The 16,328-nt window shown below is 54.6% G+C and overlaps 1 protein-coding gene across 9 annotated transcripts; it reads right to left on the reverse strand.

Moving 5' to 3' along the window:
* Positions 1 to 73: 73 nt before the first annotated feature.
* ZSWIM8 (zinc finger SWIM-type containing 8) lies at positions 74 to 16,262 on the reverse strand. 9 transcript variants are annotated; one of them, XM_055353398.2, is made up of 27 exons: positions 15,739 to 16,093; positions 13,027 to 13,180; positions 12,660 to 12,754; positions 12,311 to 12,483; positions 12,026 to 12,133; positions 11,813 to 11,894; positions 11,558 to 11,678; positions 10,677 to 10,878; positions 10,354 to 10,529; positions 9,300 to 9,994; positions 9,001 to 9,197; positions 8,142 to 8,273; positions 7,814 to 7,993; positions 7,528 to 7,711; positions 7,219 to 7,302; positions 6,198 to 6,322; positions 4,848 to 5,088; positions 4,591 to 4,749; positions 4,258 to 4,486; positions 3,793 to 4,082; positions 3,410 to 3,633; positions 2,373 to 2,861; positions 1,669 to 1,852; positions 1,391 to 1,567; positions 1,108 to 1,227; positions 672 to 782; positions 74 to 551 (listed from the first exon to the last, which is right to left on the reverse strand). In XM_055353398.2, exons 1-27 carry the CDS (start codon positions 15,944 to 15,946, stop codon positions 91 to 93), a joined length of 5,601 nt encoding a protein of 1,866 aa, XP_055209373.1. In that variant the 5' UTR covers positions 15,947 to 16,093; the 3' UTR covers positions 74 to 90. The 9 variants fall into 9 exon arrangements, with proteins under 9 accessions (XP_055209373.1, XP_018890168.1, XP_018890167.1 ...); XM_019034623.3 differs by having other exon boundaries at positions 7,219 to 7,317; XM_019034622.4 differs by having other exon boundaries at positions 1,693 to 1,852; positions 9,001 to 9,994; positions 15,739 to 16,262.
* Positions 16,263 to 16,328: the final 66 nt, after the last annotated feature.

Here is a 16,328-nt window from a genome sequence, read left to right on the forward strand (position 1 = left end):
TCAGAAGTTTCCCCCCCAGTTGAAGGTTCATCTGCACATGGAGTTTGGAAAGAAGGGAAAGGCCCAGGTCGACTAGAGTAAAAAAGGAGTTTATATATTTATAAATGCCAAATAAATACCAGAGGCCACCCAACGCCCCCTCCCAGACAGGGCTGTCTCCCCCAGCCCTAGGCTTCTAGGGTCTGAGACATCTTGGCCCCAAGCTACAGCCCAAGAGCAGCTGTCAGTCTGGGCTACCAGGGAACTGAGTGAGGATGATCTGTCCAGCCAAGTTTCACTCCCACTGTGTGAGGGGCCCCCATAGCCACAGGCCTGGGTCCCTGTATAGGACCCTAAGGGTGAAAGACTCAGGGGGAGAAGGTGGCCATCTCGAGTGAGACCCGCTGCCACAGCTCCTTGGTCTGTTTGCTGCGCTTGAGGTTCTGTAGGATGTCGTTGAACTGCATCATGCCCATGGGCGTCAGGCAGAAGGCGCTGCGGGCACTCCGGATCGCATTCACAAAGTCGTCGTAGTCCGCAGGAGTCAGGTGAATCAAGCGGTGGTGGATGTACTGGAGGAGGATGTGTGCAGAATGAGCCTTAGTACAAAGCACAGAAACAGGCCCTGCCTCCCTCTGGTCCAAGACCACCCAGGAAGTGCTCCACCCTGCTCCATAATTCTAGGTTGTCACCTGCATGTATGCCTGCTGGCAGCGCTGCACCAGTTGGTGGAAGGCCGGGGCACGCAGGTGGTTGTGGGCATGAGCGGGACTCAGCCGCTGCAGCGTCTCCATGACGATCTCCTGCAGCACAAACGGGCTCAGCACCCCCTTGGCTGCCCCCACACAGAACTGGTGCACGTAGTTCACTCCTGGGGGGCAGGGGGAGGGGCATGAGACGGGGGTGGCCACCTCTGCCCTAGGGACCCAACTTACAGATCTCAGCTCTGGCCTGGCAGAGAGCCTCCCTCCACCCCAGGAGCTGAGGTAACCCTCCGCCCCCCGCGCACGCACACATACCCGACCAAGGCCTCAACTCTGAGCAAGAGCTAGGAAGGAGGTCTGGGATAAGGAAGGTGGGGAGAGCAGGTGGGGGGGGGGCAATGGTCCTAGGGAGGGGAGGTGTTACCCAGCTTTGCTGCCAGCCCCAGCAACCATTTGACATCATCAGTGTAGGGGGGGGAGCGGGAGAAGTTGTTGGGGTGATCATTGTGTGCCCGGCGACCCAGCATCTCCAGTGCCAGCATTCCTGGGAGATAAGGGTGGGCACATGGTAGGGTGTATCCTCTTCACCCTTTACCCCAACCTGCCACCTGACCCCACAGTAAACAAATGAAGAGCTAGAGGAAGGGTCCTCTGAAGAGCCACTGGCACAACTGCAGGTAGGAGCACAGAAAGGGATGTCCTCTCACCGACACGGTAGGCAGCATGCAGATGGTGCAGGCTGTGGGGATTGACTGGCTGACTGTGTGTCTCCTCCTCGGGTGGTGGAAAACCTCCGCTCACCAGAGGGCTGGGCTGTGTGGTCAGGGCAGGCAGTGAGGCACCCTGGATGGCTGGAAACGTGGATGCTGGATGGACACTGCTCACTAAGTGGGGTGAGAGCCATGTGAGGAACTCAGAGCCCAAAGAGAGACAAAGAACATTCCCTCCCCACCTCCCCTGCCCAGTGTGCCTCCCCTCCATTCACCTGTTCCCTGGCCCCACAACTCACAGGCCACACTGGTGGGCAGTGGAAGCCCTGGCTCTGTGTGGTAGGGATGTACTGTGATGGGTGCCATGGAAGGAACGGGGAAAGACACAGCAGTGGCAGCAAGTGAGGGAGGAGTCACTGAATAAGGGTACTGAGCCCCCAGGAATGCAGGATGCACACCCTAGGGGCAGGGAGAAGAATGGGGAAGATGCCAAACTTGATTAGGATGTTGCTCTCGTGCTTCACCCCCACAAGCTGCTATCCTGACATTTTTTTTTTGAGACAGAGTCTCGCTCTGTCCTCCAGGCTGGAGTGCAGTGGCACGATATCGGCTCACTGCAACCTCTGCCTCCCAGGTTCAAGTGATTCCCATCTCAGCCTCCCAAGAAGCTGGGATTACAGGCGTGCACTCAGCTAATTTTTAGTAGAGACAGGGTTTCCCCATGTTGGCCAGGCTGGTCTCAAACTCCTGACCTCAAGTGATCCACCCACATCGGCCTCTCAAAGTGCTGGGATTACAGGCATGAGCCACCATGCCCGGCCGTCATTTCTTATTTTAGTTGGGCTGGGTCCCCCAGACTCCCACCACCTCACCAGGACTCTCCGACTGACCAATTATACTCCCAGGGTACCCACTCCAACCCCCTATGAATTCCCAGTATTTTCCCATGCCTTACCCCCCAGCAGAACACTGGTCTCACCTGTGGGTATGCAGAGCTGGGCACAGGGAAGACGGCAGGCCGGGGCATGTGAGGCATGGGGTGGGCAGGGTGAGCTGGGTGAGTGAGATACTGAGGGCTACAGGGCAGGTGGGGCTGTAGAGCAGTGTAGGGGTGCAGGCCAGGGGAGTGGCCATGCCCCAGTCCTGGACCCGGGTATAAACTAGACCCCACCGATATGACGGGCACTACTGTGGCTGCTGCTGTCACTGCTGCCGCTGCCACTGTAACCGGCTCAGTCCCTGGGCCCCCTCTACCCTCAGGCATACCCCGCCCAGCTTCCCCACCTGCCCTGATCCCACTGGCACTACAGCTTGTAGCCCCTTCACGGGCTGTGGATGAGCCACCTGCAGTTTGCTCATATAGCCAGAACCACTGGTGAGCAACCTCAAACAACACTTCAGGGTACACGCCCCCACCCTTAGCTGCCTCTTCCACTGCCATGCAGGCCTTCTCCAACATCAGGTTGTCCTGGAAGAGAGGGGTGCAGAGTGTTAAGGGGGAAAGGCCTTTACCACATGGAAGGTGTTAGATGAGATTCCAATGTCTCCCTCAGAGCTGTCTCATTCCCAGGGAGTCATCAGAGGTCAGTGTCAATGCTTAGAGTCCATTATCAGAGCAGTGAGTGCTTCACACACTGAGTAAATACTGACCAAAATGAGTCAAGACCCAGGTTATAGTCCCAGCTCCAAACTAATTTAACAGCCCCCTCCCATTCAAGTCTTAGATGTATGAGGCCTTCCCTAAGTTTTCTATCCTGAGTGATCATCTTGGTCCCTAAACTGTAGGCCTCCATTTCCTTATCTGTAAAATAGAAATAAACCTAACCTTTGAGTTGTAAGGTAAAGGAAAGATGGGTGTGAAAGCACATTAATGGGTAAAATGTTGCCATGAGAGGACCAACAATCATCTGTAAACTCCAGGATACGGGAATCAAGAGCTGGGCCCTTAGCTTTCCCATGCCCAACCTCCCTGCCCAGATGCCCCAGAAGAGGTTCCCAGATTGCCCGTAGAAATACCTGTTCCTTGCACTGCACCAGGGCCCGCTGGATCTCATTAGGGTTCAATGCATGGGCGTGAGGCAGGCAGCTCAGGGCCAGCTCTGCTGCCGCCCTCACCATATTGGAGTCTCTTGCCCGTGATGCCCTGTCAGCCAGGGATGCAACCTCAGGGGGTGTCAGGTGCCCATCCCAGCATTCTACCAGTATAGTCAGGGCTGCGCTGCCTATCTCCATGGCCTGGCCTTAGGGGAAAGGAGAGAAGGGCAGAGTTGGGTTAGTGTGGGCACCACTGGGGTGTGAGAATAATGTCTTTTTATCAGATCAGTAACCCCACAAAGATAAGGCTCTTATCCCCACCAATTAATCCCCCTCCCATACCCAAGTCAGGTCAAATGATTTACCTGTAATCCAGGAAACGTGGGAAGAATAAGTACGTGAGAGCCAGTTGGGAGAAACAAAGTTGTGCAGGCCAAGGGCATAAAGCCCAATCTCGAAGGCGCAAAGGTGCAGGTTGCGGTGAGGACCCTGGTGGCCCCCTGAGGAAGATGGATGTGTGAAAATGGAAGTGCTGCTGTTGCCCCCTGCCTTGATCAGCACTGTCTTCGCCAGCTCGAAGTAGAAGTGTGCAGCTGCCTCTGATGGCTGATTGGGTACATGAGGGGCATGACTCTCGGGGCGGCGGCCCTTGTACCTGAAGGGGCAATGGGGTAGGGACGGGGGTTGGGGTTTCTTTGAAATGGGTATCCAGGTAGGTTGGGAAGGACCAGGGAAAGTGAGGATGCTGGGAGACAATGGTTGGATTGCACTAGGGGTGTGGCTCTGAGGGTGGGCCAGATCAGGGAAGATGGGGAGTTCTTCCCACTGACCTGCCAACTTCAACAGTCTTCGCCCGGGCTCCTCCACTGGCACTGGCCCGGCGACTTCCACTGGAGGATGAGGAGCCCAGGGAGTCCGAAGAAGAGCTGCTAATGCTGTCACTGTCCTGACCTCGACCCCAGGAGGTGGGGGCCCAGCCCCCTCGAAGTGGTCTCCGGCTTAAGGTGGGGGAACTATCCGATGTTGTTTCAGGGGCACTGCTGTCAATGCTGGCCATGCCTAACCCCCAAGAGAAGTCAGTCTCAGAAGTCAGGAGTCCCAGATGTTAGACTCCAACCTTCAGGATTATCCTTCCCTCTATGCTAGCCCACAGGCTATCCTACCTGTGTGCTTCTTCTTAGGCCGTCCTGGGGACCCCCATCCCCGTCCATTATAGCCTCCACGACTGCCAAGTGCCAAGCGGCTAGGAACCTTCCCTTCTGGCCTTGGGGTCAAAGCTGCCTCAGATGGAAGACCCTCACAGGGGGAATGTGGGGAACTCTCTAGGTGAGGAAAACAGGACGCTGGGATGAGCCCAGGAAAGGGGACCTCAACATAGGTCCACACCATTCATCCCCCCTGCCCAGTGCCCCCACCTCACCAGGCACATTCTTCTCTGTGAAGCCCTCAGTGGGGCCTGGCCCAGCCCCTGCCACACTCCCTGGTTGAGCAGGCCCTGCAGAGCCTGAGGTCAGTGGTTGCAGGGCCCCTGGGGCAGATGGGCCCCCGTGCTTTGAAGGAGACCTCTGGCTGGCTGTGGTTGGGCGGCTAGATGAGTAGAAAGAACTCAGCGTCTGTGGCTTATGTGTCTGGCTCTCTCGGTCCAAGAGTTTGTCTAAGATCTGGAAGACAGAAGCAGTGACCTCCAGAGAAGCAGTGACAGGATGCCCTTTAGCTCCTGACTTCTATTACCTTCCTTTCTCCTTGAAACAGCCAATTGCTACATCCTCAGGGAGCCTTCCCCAGTTACAACCACAGGATGACCTCCTGGTTTACATGTCTTTTTGTAACTTATTTAACCCCAACATATCTTGGTATCCTCCATTAACACCACAGGGCAGAATATACTGATAGTCAATAAATACTGAAATAAGTGAATGAATGACTTTATGCCCTCTGCTTCTCTTCTTCCACCCCATGCCCAAGCACTCCTATAAGAACCATTGGTCTTCTCTTATTCTTTATGAGATGTCCCCAAGATTCCCTACTTACCTCCTATGGGCAGAAGAGCACTTTTCTTTTTTTCTTCTTCTTCTTTTTTTTTTAAGAGACAGGGTCTCGCTCTGTTGCCCAGGCTGGAGTGCAGTGGTATGATTATAGCTCACTGTAGCCTCAAACTCCTGGGCTCAAGCAATTCTCCCACCTCAGCCTCCCGAGTAGCTGGGACTACAGGCGCGCGCCACCATGCCCGGCTAATTTTCTAATTTTTTGTAGAGACAGGGTCTCACTATGTTGGCCAGGTTGGTCTCAAACGATCCTCCCGCCTCTGCTTCCCAAAGTGCTGAGATTACAGGCATGAGCCACTGCACCCAGCCTAAAATAGCACTTTTCTCATTGTACTGGAAACTCCCTGAGAAAGGTAGTAAAATGTGCTCTCTTTCTCTGCCTGTCAAAGGCCCCAGTACCTTACCTTTTTTTTTTTTTTTTTTTTTGAGACAGGGTCTTGCTCTGTCACCCAGGCTGGAGTGCAGTGGCGTGAACCCAGCTCATTGCAACCTCTGCCTACTGGGTTCAAGCAATCCTCCCACCTCAGCCTCCCGAGTAGCTGGGACTACAGGCATGTGCCACCACACCCAGCTGCTAATTTTTTGTATTTTTTGGTAGAGACGGGGTTTCGCCATGTTGCCCAGGCTTGTCTCAAACTCCTGGGCTCAAGCCATCCGCCCGCCTCTGCCTCCCAAACTGCTGGGATTACAGGCATGAGCCACCGCACCCAGCCCCAGTCTCTTACCTTCTTAAGCTTGGCCTGGTCGTCCTTGTAAGTGATCATTAGTGCTAATGCCAGGTCACCCTTCTCCCGACGTGTGCCTTCACATAAGAGGGGATGTTCTGCCTCGCTCACTGTTGTCTTCATGCCTGTGAGAAAGAGAACCTTATGGGGATTGAGAGTAGTCATAATTCCCAAGACAGCAAAGGTAAGAGGCCAGGGTTCCCAAGCCATCAGCATATGAAGTAAGGGGTTCCCTTGGTCCAACCCACATCACCTATAGAAGTCCTCGTTGACTATTATATCCAGCCTAAGCTCTGGTGTGCTTTTCAAAACCTTCATAACCAGGTCCAATCTGCTTACCCAGCATGTACTTATCATTTTAGGGAAGCTGGCCTCCTCATTCTCATGAAAACTTGATTGCATTGTGTATTTACTCATGGTGTTGGCTGGTCTAGGACCTACTGATCTTTTAACCCACATTCCATATTCTATCACTTCCCTTAGGCCTTTCCCTAGATTTTTGTTTTGCTGCCCTTACAATACCCAATACCCATAGCACACAATTTTTTTTTTCTTTGTTTGAGACAAGGTTTCACTCTGTTGCCCAGGCTAGAGGGCAGTGGTGCAATCACAGTTCACTGCAGCCTCAATCTCCAGGCTAAAGCAATTCTCCCACTTCAGCCTCTGGAGTAGCTGGCAGCACAAGGCATGTGCCACCACACCTGGCTAATTTTTTTTTTTTTTTTTTTTTTTTTTAGTAGAGATGAGGTCTTGCTAGGTTGCCCAGGCTGGTCATGAACTCCTGAGCTCAAACAATCCTCCTGCTTCAGCCTCCCAAAGCGCTGCGATTACAAGCATGGGCCACCATGCCCAGCCATATAGCACACATTTTTGCCCTGAATTCCTGTCTTACAGGCACTAGTTGGCTCTCACATGTCATCCTGACCTTCCCATTACCATACAGCCCTTCAGAACAAGGCACAGGTCTCATGTCCTTCAAGACCTGAACCAGGCTTAGCTCGTTGATATGCTCAAGACTCACCCAAGGCAGCAACTGCTGCTTCAAATCCCAGCTCCTCATCCCCAGGTGTCTCGCTGTTCCAGTTGCGACTTGGGGGCCGGGAACCTGTGGGAGAAACCACTGTATAAAAGTTGGGGTAAGTCAGGCAGACAGAAGTATCATGCATGGGAAAAAATACAGGGGAACCCAAAATCCTCATCATCACAGACCTACCCATGAAGCTGCCTGATGGGTCCTAAAGGTGATTCAGAAACTTGGGGCTCTTGGTCTTTCTTAGAGAAAGCTACCCCTACCCCAGTTCCCCACTTACTGTAGGGTCAGGCATCATACCTGGAGCACAGAGAACGTCAAAGATGAAACTGGCCAGCATGAGAGGCAACACAGGCCGATAGTCACAGAGTGTCCCCTCCCGAAGCTCCTCTGCCCGGCACCGCATGGTACTCATCTCGCTTGGACCCAGAGGGATCTTCTTGAGCAGGGCAGCCACCTCAGACTCCTGGTATGCCAGCTTCACCTGAGGGCACAGGAAGGAGCTCAGACCTCTGGTGTGTCAATAGAGATCAAGGTGCAAGGCTCTAAAGAGACTGAAATACAAGGCTGAGATGGAGCCTCTGACCTCCAAGGCCTTGGTAGAAGCTGGAGGCCTCTGTAGCTCCAAGGCAAACATGCCAACTCGGAAGGCCAGGTTGTGGTGCTCTGGACGCTCACTTAGCACTGTCAACAGGAAGGCCGCCTTGCTCAGGGTGTTGGTAGCCACCCAGGTCTGACGGCTCGTGGATACCTTGTTCTTCTTGCCCTAGAAAGGGAAGAAACACAGGAGACAGGCAGATGGTTCTGACTTACCTTGGTGGAGGTAGAAGGAGGCTCTCACTTGGGGTGGGGCATGGGAGCAGGTTGGGGGTAAGTGGGGGGAGGGGAAGGTAGAGGAAGGGGGTCTCTCTCACCTTGGCAGGGGGCGGCTCTACCTTGAGGTCGGGTGGGTTGGCTAGCAGATCCTGGGCAAGCTCCACAGTGAGACGGGAGGCCTCACTGCTATAGCCATGCGCATGCAGGGCCTCAGCACAGGCAAACAGTACCTGGAGGGAGGACATGGGACCAGACAGGTTAAAGTCCCAACTTCCAGGAGCAGGACATCATGCTCACTCATGCAGCCAACGTTCCTTGAACATTTGCTACATGCCAGGCCCTGGCCACTCCATAGGAGCTCTGGTTAGAGACACAGATACATAAACACACATGCCACCGTGATGCCAGCTATTACAGGGAAAGGTCAAGGGGAAGCAGGTGGGATATCTTGGGGCACAGGGACAGTATCAGAGAGACTCCCTAGAGGAAGTGATCTTTAAGATCCCTGAGACCTGAAGGAGAAACACGGCTAATGGGGAAGAGCATTCCAGGCAGAAAGGTCAATCTGTCCAAAATCCTGGAGGCAAGAGAGAGCATGGCAGATACATGAGTGATTCAGCTGACTGGAGTGCAAAGGACAGGGCAGCCAAGTGAGGCTGGCAAAGCAGGCAAAGACCAGATCAAGTGGACCCTCATAGGTCATGCCAAGCACTTTCATTTTATTATAAGGGCAACAGGAACCCATTGAAGGGTTTTAAGCAGCAGAGTGACACCATCACATTTCAGGAAAATCTTGTGGAAGCAGAAGAGTAGACTGAAAGCAGGGAGACCAGTTCGGCGCCTGCAACAGGGTTCTCACAGTCCTGCTGATGGTCCTGACACTCCCAACTAGAGCTAGATAGCCCCTCCCAGTTGTGGCTAAGGAGCACCCAGCCCTCCCTCCTTCCATCCCCTCACCTCCATGCGACTCTCCTGTTCCAGTGGCTTCAGCCCAGCAAACATGTCGTGCTCCTCCCCAGCCCCGCCCTCGGCCTTCTCTTCCTCGCCCCCAGCCCCATCCTGGGCATTCAGATAGTACGCCTGGTAGTCATCATCCTCCTCTCCAACTGCAGGGGCTGCCTCTTTGGTTTTGGGAAGCCCATTGCCACTCTCATCTGTAGAAGGGAGGTCGTCCTGGGTACAGACATCCCCAGGCAGTAGGCCAGGGGGGCCAACAGAGGCTGTGGGAGGCTCAGGCCCTTCCGAGAAGTACACACCACCATCTTCTTCATAAGTATCTGGGGGCTCAGGAAGGAAAGTGGAAGGGCCTCGGGAGCCACCATGGAGAGGACAGGGTGGAGGGCTCTCAGGGAATCCCCCGAAGGTGCTGGCCTCTGCGCCCAGGGCCAGGCTGCTGTCATCCAGGCTCATCTCGGCCAGGTCTGGCTCCAGGGAGCTGTCTTCGCTGCTCAGCCGTCGCTTGCTTCCGCCACCTGCTGAGCCCTTGCTCCCACTGCCAGCCCCACCCAGTGCCTTGGCTTTGCCCCCACCTGGACCCATCTTATGTAGAGCTTTATCTCCCCCTTCAGCTGAGAGGCGGCGGGGACCCCGCTGTGATGAGGGGACCCCCTCACCCAAGCCCTTTCGCTTGGTCCCAGGCTCCTTGGGCCGCACAGCTGGCTCAGTAGGAAGGGGTCGGGGCCGGTCCCGGGATTCCTCCAGGCCCCCAGAGCGGGAGGCACCTGGCCGAGAGGGCAGGGCCCGGGCCCAGCACAGTGCCAGCTTCCTGTCAGTGCCGCTGTAGGTGACACCAGGAAGTGGGTAGGCCTCTTCCCAGTTGAAGTAGCAGGCCTCCACCGCTGGCCGGAAGCCAGGGAAGAGCCGCTCCAGCGTCTTCTTGTGTTGGCCCCGCTTGACGTTCTCTATCACCTTCAGTTGCCACTGCCGCAGCTGCGTACACAGTTCCCGGCGCCTGTGGGAACAAGGGGCAGGAGGCTGCTGAGGGGCTACTGGGAAAGGATGGGCATGGAGTAGGTGTACACCCCAAAGAGGGGCATGGGGAAAGGACACAGGAAAGTACTTCTTGACCCAGCCCTATAAGCATCACTGAAACACTGGAGAATTTTGAAAAGTGGGTGTTATTTAGGGGAAGGAAGGATGAAAGCCTCTCAGAAAAAGGACTTGTAAATCACTGCTAACACCAGTGCTCAGCACCTCCCGTTTCCCGAGGACTAAAATCATGGTATGTCTCTGCAAACAAGGAGATGAAGGCTCAGTCTGTCCTGAGCTGGCCCAGGCTCAGTTCTGTGGTGAGCCTCAGGGGAGACTCACCGCTGGGGGCTGAGTGCAGGGTCCAGCACGGCCAGCCTCCACAGTGTGACCATCTCGTCACACATGCTGGCACAGGCATGGGCTGCCACCTCTGACTGCCCGTTGCTACGGCCCGTGTGCCCACTGGCACTGCTGTGTGAGGCTGAGGTACGTACGCTATACCACCAACCTGTTATCTGGAGACAAAGAAGGCTGTGAGCTGCACCTGAGAGCTCAGAGAAAGGCAGAGTAGCCCTCCCAGAGTCCATTTCAGCAAGAGGAGGATGAGGCAGGGGGAGGGAAAGAATGAGCTACCACAGGGCTCCCCAACGCTGAGTGATTACCTGTTCATAGGTGAGGCACTGGTCAGTGAGGATTTCCAACAAGGGGGCAGCATTGCTGTCCCTCCGCTTGAACATCTCCCGCACGATGCTTAGCAGGTTCCAGACGCCCTCTGGCTCACGGCCCCTCAGAGGGCGCAGCAGACATGCCCATTCAGCAGCGGCTGGCGGCTCCGTGGAAGACAGATACATGGAGTTCACATCACTGTAAAAGCAGAGGAACAGAAAACCATGACAGTAAGACGGGGCTGAATGAAACCTAAAAGGGCTTCCGGCCCCAAAATACAGAAGATAGAGGGAAAAAGACATCTGTAACAAATTTTTTTTTTTTGAGACCAAGTCTTGCTCTGTCGCCCAGGCTTGAGTGCAATGGCGCGATCTCACCTCACTGCAACCTCCACCTCCCGGGTTCAAGCAATTCTCCTGCCTCAGCCTCCCAAGTAGCTGAGATTACAGGCGCCCGCCACCACGCCTGGCTAATTTTTGTTTTTTTAGTAGAGATGGAGATTCGCCATGTTGGCCAGGCTGGTCTCGAACTCCTGACCTCAGGTGATCTGCCCACGTCGGCCTCCCAAAATGCTGGGATTATAGGTATGAGCCACCGCCCCCAGCCACAAAAACTCTTTAAATCTTTCTCTGTTTCCATTTCCTGATCTATCAAAGGAAGAAAAGGAACTCTTGCTAGGTAAGAGCAGACCACTCTGTGACTGTACAAGGTCATCATCTTCCATCAATTCGTTAGTGACAACTGTGTGCCAGGCACTGTGCCAGTTCAGGGAATAAAAGGTAGGGGTCACAGGCATGAACAGAAGAAAGTATCTGTCATCAGCCTGAGGGACGCTCCCCCTCCACCACAGACACAGGTATGCAGAGATCCGATTTACCTGAAGACCACAGGGGAGGGGCCACAGAACTTGTGCAGTGTCTTTTTGATGTTGTCAGTGAGTGTCGATTCATCCAGATACCAAGTACTCTGGTCCGATGCTGAGGGCCCTGCTGTGGGGTCTGAGGATGACAGGCAGTCAGTCACCTAGAGATAGGGGCCTGGATTCGCCTGACAACAGCAAGCCTTGAGTAAATGGCACTCTGCACTACAAGCTTGCTTTCTTCCTACTGCCAATCTTTCTCATCACACTCACCCGGAGCTCCACACACTGTATTGATGGCTGTTGACTGGGAAGACAGGAGTTCGTCCAGGAGACGCTGAGCTGTGGGGAGGATCTGAGGGAGAAAGAGACAGAGGCAGGCAGAACACGGCCTAGGTGAACCCATGGAGGCCTGGGCCTAACAGGAAGGCTGCTATGCGGCCTGGCCCGGAGCTAATTGCAGGAGGCGGTGCCGACCTCACCCACCTGCTGAGGGAGCTCACTGATGAGGTACTGAGCAAACTTTTGCAGCTGGTCCCTCTGTAGCCGGGACAGGGACTCTGAGACTGGGGCTCGCAGGCAGACTGCAGAAGCCTGAAGGGGACACAGAGAAAAATGGAACAATCTGAGAACAGGTTTGCTGGAGCTGGAGCTGGGGGACAGAGAGGCAGAGTAAGGGAGGCGAGGGGGCTCACATTGTAGCCAGGCATGCAGCAGAGAAGGGGGGGATGGAGTGTAGGATAGGGCCGGGATAAATTGGGAGGGCCTCACGTTGTGGATGCGGAAGAGACAGAGTGCCACGACGTGGGTGCACCATTTGGCCCCAGCCCCACAGGTACAGCTGCAGGAAGTGACCCGGCAGCGGTCAAACATCACAGCCACGTTGTAGGCCCCTTTAGGAGGGACCATCTGAGGTGGCACCACTGTAGCACTCAGGTGGAACCCTGGGGAGAAATGGGGGCATGGTCAGGGAGTGCTGTCAGGACCTGGGTCTCTGCCCTTGACCCTGGCCCTGCAGTTATTCAGACAACATGCTCCAGCTTCTTGTGGTGTGTTCTTACTTCATAAGCCAGGGGATGGGAGGAGCAGGATGTGCCACATGGCATGATGGCCCACTCACCTATCTGCAGTGGGTCCTTCACAGCCCGCATGCGGAAGAGCTGATCCCCTCGCTGAAACTCATCCGCACTGCCATTGGCCAGGCACGAATACAGCCTGGGGGTGAAGAAGAGGACACAGCCACAACTCAGCAAATAACCTTTGGCAGACCCTGTCAGAGACCACAATGCCCTAGGCACTCTCTCCCCAGCCTCACTCCTTCCCCAGGGCGGGGGGTTGGGGGGAGGGAGTGGAATCCCAGGCAATCCCTCCCTTGTCTTCCTCTTACCACTGCCCCAAATACAATGTCTCCTTTGTTCTATGGGAAACCCAGCAGACAGTGTGGAGTATCAGGACCCCACTTCCCACCATCAGTCCTTTGGCCTCACCGAATGTCCTCTTCATTCTCAGGGAAGCTCCAAAAAGCAATTCGGAGCTGTAGCTGCTCAGGCACTGGTGGGTAAACTTTCTCCACCACTTCAAATGGGATATGAAATGCCACCTGCTTTGCTGACAGCTCCACCAATGGGATCACCAGTCCATCTTTGCAAACAATGGTTGGGATCAGGGGAAAGAGAATAGGAAATGAAAAGGGCCATGGTTTCTTGGCACTCATGCCAGTACAACATCCTGGGCCTCATCTTCATTATGAAAGAAAGAAGAGACCTGGATGAAAGTCCTAGGGATCCCCCTATCAGGATACACTAACCCTTAAGGCTCCATATGGGAAAGGGGAGCTGGACAATCCCCAGCCCACGGCCAGCTACACCTAAGGTCTAGAACAGAAGATACCAGAGATATCTTAAGAAACTCCTGGCCAGACAGGTGCGTTCCAGGACCCTAGCAAGTAACCCTGCTCACATGGCTCAGCACTGAATTTCCCATATTCCACGAGCATTTTAAATTCAAATTACGTGGTTAATGTCTCTCCTCTGGCATTCTTGCCTCCGATTGCCTTTTTTTTTTTTTTTTTTAACCATCCCTTTTACTCTAGATGACTGTAGGCCCCCAGCTAAGGAGACAAGATAGACCAGAGCCCGGAAGGGATCTCAAGAAGCACGAGAGGCCAGACCACTTTTGGCGCACCTAAATGACAACTTCCCACACTGGAAACCCTCAAGGGGAGAGAGTTATCGCAGGGCACCTAGCTACTGCTGCAACTGGAATCACCTGGACTAAGATAAAGTTACCACTCAAGGTTTTCCACAGTGTTTTAACCAAAAAGTAGTGATAACATGACAAACTACATCTCACAAAATTGCTAGTCACATTAATAGATCAGAAAATCATAGAATTAAAAAGAACCTTTTTAGAAGAATTAACCCCTTTGTTTTATTTTTTTGATTTTTATTTATTTATTTTGAGATGAAGTCTCACTCTGTCACCCAGGCTGGAGTGCACCGGTGCCATCTTGGCTCACCACAACCTCTCCCTCCTGGGTTCAAACTTTCCTCCCACCTCATCCTCCCAAGTAGCTGAGATTGCAAGCGGGTGCCAACACACCCAGCGAATCTTTTGTATTTTTAGTAGAGATGGGGTTTCACCATGTTGGCCACGCTGGTCTCAAACTCCTGACCACAAGTGATCCACCCGACTCGGCCTCCCAAAGTACTGGGATTACAGGCACGAGCCACCGCACCTGGCCAACCCCTTTATTTTACAAGTCAGTGACTGAAGTGGGGGAACTGGGGTAATATGGCATGTTTTCCCAGATTTTAACCTGACCAGGAAGATACCAATATGTTAACAATCTTCATCACTATGACTTCAGTTACTTCCCTCAAAGTGAGGGAGCACTAAGCCCCAAGACCACCCACATACTCAAATATGAAAGAAGCCGGAAGGCCACAGAAGACCCACGGTAAAACTGCCTATGATCTGTGTGTGTTTGTGTGTGTGTACACAGGCCATATCCTCTCTCCAACTGAAGCTGAATGCCACCAGTCCGCCACTCCTAAAAAGTGATATATATGCTGGGCGCGGTGGCTCACGCCTGTAATCCCAGCACCTCGGGAGGCCGAGGCGGGCAGATCACCTAAGGTCGGAAGTTCAAGACCAGCCTGACCAACATGGAGAAACCCGGTCTCCACTAAAAATACAAAAATTAGCCGGCCGTGGTGACACATGCCTGTAATCCCAGCTACTCAGGAGGCTGAGGCAGGAGAATCGCTTGAACTGGGGAGGCGGAGGTTGCGGTGAGCCGAGATCGTGCCATTGCACTCCAGCCTGGGCAACAAGAGCAAAACTCCGTCTCAAAAAAAAAAAAAAAGTGATATATGTAAATTTCTCTCTGTCCCAAAGGAGCACCAGAAATCTCCACAAGCCAGTTTGGAAAACAGGACTCTTGGAAAGGCCTGAGTAGAATCACACAAATTAAACATCTCAACTGCTGAAAAAAGCCAGCTTCCACTGAGGACCAGGACAAAAACTGTGCCATGAGGAAGGCACAGCAGGCAAGTCCCAGCCTTGGCTTCTGACAGATATTTGACATGGCCAGAAGCAAAGTCTATGATCTAAACCTGTGAACTATGGAATCTCTGGCAGGCCAGTTCACCTCTATTTTCCTCTGGGTGGGATCCCTTCTTGGTGCTTCTGGGATCAGAGATCATCACCCCGAAGCAAGAAGCTCCCAATGCACTTTGCAATGCGGTGACAAGCCACAAGTGGTCACTTCTTCACAATCAGCCCCCTACCCACATTCTCTTCTCTCTACTTTCCGGTATGCCTCAGACTGAACTCACTTAAGTATTCCCAAGTCAAAGACAAGATTCTTCTCCCTTATCCCCTCTCTAAGGCAAAGGAGTGACGACAGATTTACTTTCTGTCCACAGGATCTCCCTGTCACAGCGCGCGCGCGCACACATACACACACAGGTGTGGAGAAGCCAGCCCACCCCAGGAAGGCCGGAAAAGCGAGTTCTGAAGTCTGTTCTAAGCTTGGGACAGCTCCCAGTCGGGGACAGCTCCCGGTCGGGGACAGCTCCCCGTTCTTCCCCTGGTTGAAGAGAGCTCTTGGTCGGGGACAGCTCCTGGTCCCGGACAGCTCCCGAGCGAGGCCCAAGCAGGGCCTGCCGCTCCTCTTCCCCCCAGCTCACTCTCACCTCGCATTCTGGTACCGCCACTGCCACCTCCGCCACCGCCGCCAGTGGGGGAATTGGGCCCCGCTGACTGTTTGCGCCATCCCCGCCAGTTCTGGCAGAGGCTCTCGGCCTCGGAGATGAAGGAACAGAGTGAATCCTCCTCAAAACGGTCCGAATCCTCGAATGAGAAGCGCTCTCCGTCCTCCCACTCTGCAAACATCAGCTCCATGGGGCCCGCACCCCCCGGGGCCGGGTCCCCCCCCGCGGATCCGGGGCCTGGGCCGCCGGCCGGGGGTTGAGGGGAGGCCCGGGGCCTGAGGGGCGAGCCGGGGCTGGGGGTGGCCGGGGCGCTCAGGGCGGCCGTGCCGGGCGAGAATCTCAGGCCTGGGAAAGAGACGGGACCGGGCCTCGCCCAACAGCGCGGTGCAAGCGGTGATCTTGGCCAGCCTCCGAGACTTAGGGCCGGGACGAAGCGCTCGGCGGCTGGGGCCTCTAGGCGGCTGCGGAGCCGCCTCCCCCATCAGCTGATCTGGACTTCCGGCCGCGCGGGCCACCACCACTTCCGCCCTCGCGCGCTCGGGATCCGGATCGGGTACGGGCAGATGTAGGGG

This window comes from Gorilla gorilla, chromosome 8 (assembly GCF_029281585.2).
Source record: "Gorilla gorilla gorilla isolate KB3781 chromosome 8, NHGRI_mGorGor1-v2.1_pri, whole genome shotgun sequence".
Classification (NCBI taxonomy): domain Eukaryota; kingdom Metazoa; phylum Chordata; class Mammalia; order Primates; family Hominidae; genus Gorilla; species Gorilla gorilla.